Here is a 7,501-nt window from a genome sequence, read left to right on the forward strand (position 1 = left end):
TTTTCCTTGATAGAAAACATGTAGGGGTCATATAGCCGGCTTTTCCTTTGATAGAAAACATGTAGGGGTCATATAGCTGGCTTTTACTTGATAGAAAAACATGTAGGGGTCATATAGCCGGCTTTTCCTTGATAGAAAACATGTAGGGGTCATATAGCCGGCTTTTCCTTGATAGAAAACATGTAGGGGTCATATAGCCGGCTTTTACTTGATAGAGAACAGGGGTCAAACAGTCGGCTTTTACTTGATAGAAAACATGTAGGGGTCATATAGCCGGCTTTTACTTGATAGAGAACAGGAGTCAAACAGTCGGCTTTTACTTGATAGAAAACATGTAGGGGTCATATAGCCGGCTTTTACTTGATAAAAAAACATGTAGGGGTCATACAATCGGCTTTTACTTGATAGAAAACATGTAGGGGTCATATAGCCGGCTTTTACTTGATAGAGAACAGGGGTCAAACAGTCGCCTTTTACTTGATACAGAACAGGGGTCAAACAGTCGGCTTTTACTTGATAGAGAACAGGGGTCAAACAGTCGGCTTTTACTTGATACAGAACAGGGGTCACATAGTCGGCTTTTACTTGATAGAGAACAGGGGTCAAACAGTCGGCTTTTACTTGATAGAAAACATGTAGGGGTCATATAGCCGGCTTTTACTTGATAAAAAACATGTAGGGGTCATAAAATCGGCTTTTACTTGATAGAAAATATGTAAAGGGGCCATACCAAAAGAAAAATGGAGAAACTCTCCTAATTTGAAAATCCACAGCCTTCCAAATGATCCAAAATGTAAAAGAGCACAATAATATGTGGTAATATGTGGAAACCATTTTCCTGGTAGGGAGAGAATGTCAAAAACAACTGCCGTCGTTATTTCCGTGGCATCCTGGCACAGAGCAATTTAGCTCGCTTGCCGAGCAAGGTTTTTTACACCTGAAAAAAAAAATCCCAAGCTGACCTGGCCTTGGTTTGATCCTTGGTTCTCTTGCTCGAGAGACGAAGCCCGTACCACTGAGCTATGTGCCACTCTCTCATATTGTAATCACCCATCGTTTTCAAAGGCCGAATCCATACGAAGATAATCAATAACATTCAACTTTGTTGTACCTGATTGGCAATTGTCGTGAAAGAGCGATATGTGGGCGTAGCCATGCCCAAATATGGGAGAAGCATCGTAGATGGAGAGGGGCTTAAGTGTTACGCTGATGACGTCACGGGGCGCGAACGTGAACTTCTCGGTTAATGTTGGAGTTGCTGTATTTTTTGTCAGGTTTATCTGAGAACGAACAGTGAAACATCGATTGAAAATCAAAATAATCAGCCCAGCAGTTAGTGTTAAGTTCCACTGTTTACATAACTAAAATTATTCACTTACGCGGCCGATTACAACTAGTAAAAGAAAACAATACATAAAAACAGTATATTTAAACGAGGTTGTCGGAACTCCTCTTGGGGGAGGGGATTAGGATCTGTTTTTGAATCACATCCCTAAAACGAAAAATGCCAATAATGAGAAATAGTGTCATAATAGGGATATCAACATATCGGGATATCTCGCCTGTTTACAATTGCAAATATAGCTAAATATAATGGCTCATTTAAAAGAAAACTTAACACAATAACATTCTACGAATGAAGTCTGATACGTTATCTTGGTTACCGTCTTGAAATAGCGGATTCTTTAAATCACTCGGCATTGAGAGGGAGCCTTAACCCAACTCGGTAGAAAGCTTTCACCCACAACAATTGAAGTAGAACCAGTATTTTTTTAAAACACAAGTATGATGACACATCGTCATTAACTTGTTATAACTCACGTATTCATTTCTGCCCGGAACTCCCCCGACGCCGTTGAAGATTATTTCTATTTCCTGAATCTGCGCAGACAGGTCTGACGCCTGTCGGATCTGAATAGAATTGATGAAATATCGCCGCTTCAGGGTCAGTGTGAATACCGAGCCTATCGTGGCTGTACCGGTCTTATATTCTGCAGCACCGGTGGCGAGTGCATCAACACATGGGTTCCCTGCGGCGGAGTCGGTGGCGGTGCACTGGGCACCATTGTTCGAGGCAGCAACATCCGTATTGGCACATCCGAGTGTTTCTAGGATATGTTAATCAGTCATTCCTTTAGCCAATATTAACTACTTACTAACCGAGAGTGAGGTCATGCCGGGAAATATCAAACTGAGGCTTTGGCGTATCGACCGAGGCTTTGCGAGGTCGATGCGCCAAAGCCGAGGTTTGATATTATCCGGTATGACCGAACGGTCGAGGTTAGTAAGTTGTTTATTATATGGCTTTTTAAAATAAAAATGACAAGAAAACAAATCAACTTTCGCTTTCGCGCGAATATCAATTAGTTTATCGATCGATTTCAAAAAGGCGGGAAAACAAAAACACTCGCGCGCTGCCAAATCAAAAATGTAAATGAGTGAAAAGATTCAACAACAAGTAATCGGTAGTAATTGGACGACTCTTGGAAGCTACAGGTTTTATCATAGGTGAAGTTGATCCAAACAATAACAAAGAAAGCTGAGTTGTCAGTCTTTACGGCATGAATGGACTGTTTAGTTCGAAAAATCCACGGTATGTAGAGAAAAAAACTTCTGAAGTAAGTTAAAATGAAAAGGCCAATCGCTTTGTGCGGCGTTTTGATTTGATGGAAATATTGCATTCACAAATAACAGGTAGTACTTATCTTAAAGAGACTTTTCTGGGTCTTTACAACCCTTGTTATTTATCCATTTGTTTGTTTATCCGATATAAATAACTTTTTATTTTTTGGCTATCGGTGGCGGCTCGTGATCTTATTGTTTTTCTTTGTGTCAAAAATTTCCTCTTCAATCTCTTAAGGATAATAAAATTCCGACTCAAAGTGCTCGTCCTCTCACATTATCAACTTTAAGAACTGTTTGTTTCTTGATTTTTTTTGGTGGCTTTGGTTTTTTGGTCGATTTTGTTTTAACGAAATTCGTGCAACCGAACAAAGCAACACAAAAAAAGCTCACAAAATGTCCCGCTCCGAATACGGAAAAAGACGGCCCGCTGATTAAACTTTTCTGCTTCTTCTGGGTGTTAAAATTCGCTACTCGAATGTTCGCTGTCGCTCGTTTTGCAGTTTTAAAGTGGAAAAATTTTTCGTAGGGCAATACGGAATTCCGTAATGCCCTCAGAGACGGGCAATTTCACGGGAATTTCACGACTACAAATTAGCCAATCACAGCGCGCGTACTATCGTAGCCATATAATAATATTATTTGAAATTGCAATTAAAAGCTATGTTGGGAAATCAACAAATTTTGAATTTGCAAACATACTCCAATGGATTTTACTAAGAGAGCATAAGATAAGAGAGGGATACTTTGGTATTACCCGCGCGCCATGTCGATTCCGAATCCGGCTATTTTTAGTAACCACCACCCCACCACTCCGCGTGAGGATTTGCTCCTTTTATTTTGTCCTACTCCCCCGCGGGTTGCGTGTTGTTGTTTTGCCAACTCGATAGGAATGAAAAGAGATCATGTAAAATAACTCGGAAGAAGAAAACAAGTCTGTCTTAAGTAAGCAAGATTGGAAAAAATATTCACAGAAAGCTAAATTCCTGAATAGTTTGACTGTTTTGTTTGTCTGAGCGGCGAAGTCAAGTGAAGAAGAAAGAAAGAACCGACGAGCGATAAAATGGCTGTGATACCGCGTTTGATTCAAATCCCGACTCCAGCTTGTATAATAACAACATAATAATATAACATATTATAATAATGACATCAAAGAAGTACAGTAACATCTCCTTCTTTATTTTCTTTCTATTACAAAAGCTCAGATACTTCAGCTTGCTGGCTTTGATCATCACAAAAATGCATTCCCTCGCTACAAGGATGGTTTTATGAGATGTATTTTCTTGGATTCCTTCTCAATTCACCGGAATATTCACAAAAATCAATAGCATATCTAATGTCTAACTTACAGACTTCGTTTGACCATTAGGAAGATAATGAAAGTTGAAAAACCACGAAGAAGCAGCAAGTTATAGCGGAAGCGGTGTTTGAAACACGAGGTTTTCCGCTCTTGATTTTGAATGAAGTCTCTTTTTTTTAACGTTTTCGAAATCTTGCAATCCTCGAAGTACTACATTCCCCTAATAAACCGCAAGTGCCTGTATCTTTGATGCTGGAATGAATATTTCGATGGTATTTGTGCAAATAGGTTTTTTTTTTTCGGTTTCAAGTCACAAAACAGCGGCAAACAACAAGATGAATATGCCAAAGCGCGGGGGATAGGGTGAGTAAAAATGCTCACGCGCAGTGATGGGGTGATGGTTACTAAAAATAGCCAGATTCGGAATCGACATGGCGCGCGGGTAATACCACAGTGTCCCTCTCTTATCTTATGCTCTCTTGACTTTACATAACATACCACCTATTCCAAATAAGGTTGCACCAAAAAAATCATGTATGATACCCCTGCATTAAATGAGTCCTGCTATCCAGGCCCGTAGCCACGGGTTCGGAAGAACCACCCCACTGGACTGGAAGGTCCGCTCTAATGAAGGAAAATTGAGTACCACTTCAAGCTACGCGGGCTACCTAAAAGAAGATGTCCCCCCCCCCCCGCTCAAAATCCTGGCTACGGGCATGGTATCTTAAAGCCATTAGAATTTTCACAGGAACATGAACAAGAATATTTTTATTTGAATTACGTATAGCTTTTCTATCCGAAACAATATTTGCGATTAAAACTTTATTTTTTACGATGGCTGTTTTTATAGATTTCGTCATTTAGTTTGCACCCGGACCAAAATTGTTGAAAACATAAAATTGACTGGCTAGAGTATTTTCATTTTATAGCAGCTATTAAACAAGCAACTTCGTAGTCAATGTTATTATAAAAAAAATTTGGACATTGAATTGTGGTAGGTGTTGGCTTCCGAAAAATCTAGATTGAGACATTGTCATTAACTTTTCTATAGCCTTACTTTTATCCTTTAAAACTACATTTGGGGATGCTAGTCATTTAGAGCTAAGACCAAACAACCAACTAGAAAAAATACTTTATATCTAGAATGTACTGTAATATACTTGATAAGAATGTAGTGTAAATATTTACAAATATAATTTTTTGAGCCTCACTAATATGAGAATGCTAGAAGCCCAAAGGAACATAAGTATAAAAAAAACTATAAAAAACAACAATTCTGCACGTGCCATGAAAACTTAATATCAGAAGACGAATTCCTGATTGAGGTTATTCCTCTGAAATTGGAGTTATGCTAATACACCTATTTTGAATAAGGTTGCACCCGAGAACCAATGTGTCGTAGCCCGCGGTGGTTCATGGGTAGGGTATAAAAGGCTGAATTCTTGTATCTGAAAGCTATGTGAATATTCATAAGAATGGAATTCAACTTTCTTACAGTCATCTTAAAGAAACAATGAATTTTAAAACCTCACTTTTGATGTATGATAACCGTTTGTTTACAATAATTAGCACAGCTGGAATCACTAAACAATAGCAAGGACGTATGAAATTCCATTTGCAATCTTGTTTCTTCGGCCATTATCGCCGATAAAGAATAGAAATACTTAGCCATCGACTTCTAAACTTAAATTAATAACTCCATGCTATTTATACACATACAATAAGGCAATTCTTAGTGGCATCTTACAGACTTTTATAAGGTAATCAATAAGCTATTACTAGTAAAGTCGAGAAAGTTAGTGTTAGTTGAAGACTTTTAAAAACCTTGACTTACCAGAGATCTCTTGTTGTGCGGGGCACTCTAGGCTAGTCGCCTGGAGAGAAAAGAGAAATTAAATTGAGAACATTCGAACCAAAATCTAACGCCAGAATATTTTTCAGACACTCTTTCAGGCACTTTCGCATTATTTTGAGATTTTTCAAGCAGTTGTTTTTAAAATATTTGATCTAACAAGAACTCTAGGTGTAAAAAAAACATCCGAAAACAAAACAGGGATTTCTCGTTAGTTCTCTTAAAAAAATGCAGGGGAACGAAAAAATAAATAAATAAACAGAGAGTGCAAGGGTTGAGTATGGATATTTTAAATAATTGGGATCAAATACGAAAATCAATATATTTAGCCGTACGCACCTTGAGGAGATTTCCAAGGATGAACGTAAAAAGCAAACAGATTCTGAATGGCACGGACATTCTAATGGAAGATTTTAGGCATCTTCTCTGGGCTTTAGTCTTGCGACATTTAAAAGATGGCTGGGCCACTGCCATAAATCCTCTAATAAATAACTAAACTTTTAATCAGATTAAATGGAATAAATATGGGAAGACTGATTGGCCAGCTAGACACAGGTGTTCCCTACGTATTCTGTTTACATCTCTGTCCATAAAGTTTGAGTAACTTTTGGTTTGATAAAATTTTAATTGAATGTTTTCTAGGCCAATCACTCCCCCATTTTATACTCCCGCCGAGTGTCGAGCCTCACAAAGCATTCATTTCCATCGGTTAATACAAGCGAGAAAATAAGATACACTCAAGTTTTAATCTTGTATCGCACTTCAATCAAGTAAACAATTTTTGTTAATAATATACAGGTGGACGGCCGACATTTTTAAACGGCAAAGGGACAGACAATTTAGGTGTCCGAGGAAAGGGAAGGGAATTTTTTTTTCGGCTGTAGGCTTTGCTCGTTACAAAAAATGGCCTTTATTCTTTGAAGAAAAAAAAAATAACACCAAAATTGCAATTGTTCACTCCTTTAAAAAACGACCAATGCTTCTCTCGCTTAAATATCTAACAAATACATTAGTAATAGGCGGAATGCTTTACATTTCAAGTGTCGTTATTCGTTATTCTTTCTGGAGAAAATACAAAGAATGGAGAAAATCGCATGTGAATTGCTTGGTTTTGACACTTGACTTCTCAGTCATAAGGAATTAAAAAAAATTAGTATTCACATGTGACCTTTAATTTAAGCAAGTAGCCTGCAATGCAGCGTTTTACCCGGTGTTTTATAGCGAACAACCAGCCTCGAGCGATTCGTGGCCGCCATCTTGGATTCAGAGCACGAGGCTGGTTGTTCGCTATAAAACACCGGGTAAAACGCCTGAATAGCATGCTATTAAGCAGGGGGAGTGTGAATCAGACTGTGCTTATCTAGCATATCATAGAAATTTTGTACTTCTTGGTACATTTTGTACATATACATAAGTTATAGACTGAGGGCTTCGAAGTGTCAAGTTCCACCAGGATCGAACCGCACCTGCTTGGAATCATTGTCAATTAAAGCCGCATTGTCACCAGTTTACTTTCGGAGGTCCGACGGAAACCTCAACCGTTAAAAGACAAAAGAATCTATTAGAATCCGAGATATTTAACAGGCCATCCGCCTGTTAAATTATCAATCACATCCTCAAAGAAACTTCCAATAGACACACTGCTTTCAATATTTTGAAATATTTTTCGCGTTTTTCGTTAAAAATATTGTTACGTAATCGACCGAAAGTAAACTGATGACAATGCG

At 38.3% G+C, this 7,501-nt stretch overlaps 1 protein-coding gene across 1 annotated transcript in view; it reads right to left on the reverse strand.

Moving 5' to 3' along the window:
* LOC116603942 overlaps nt 1–7,300 on the reverse strand; it is a 56,778-nt gene extending 49,478 nt beyond the window's left edge. The window contains exons 1-4 of the mRNA XM_048720034.1: nt 6,114–7,300; nt 5,757–5,796; nt 1,822–2,108; nt 1,112–1,280 (exon numbers count right to left, since the gene is read on the reverse strand). Coding sequence (XP_048575991.1) covers nt 1,112–1,280; nt 1,822–2,108; nt 5,757–5,796; nt 6,114–6,248 — 631 coding nt within the window. The 5' untranslated portion in view covers nt 6,249–7,300. The remainder of the gene's footprint in view (nt 1–1,111; nt 1,281–1,821; nt 2,109–5,756; nt 5,797–6,113) is intronic.
* Nucleotides 7,301–7,501: the final 201 nt, after the last annotated feature.

The sequence above is a fragment of the Nematostella vectensis genome, chromosome 12 (genome assembly GCF_932526225.1).
Source record: "Nematostella vectensis chromosome 12, jaNemVect1.1, whole genome shotgun sequence".
In the NCBI taxonomy this organism is placed as follows: domain Eukaryota; kingdom Metazoa; phylum Cnidaria; class Anthozoa; order Actiniaria; family Edwardsiidae; genus Nematostella; species Nematostella vectensis.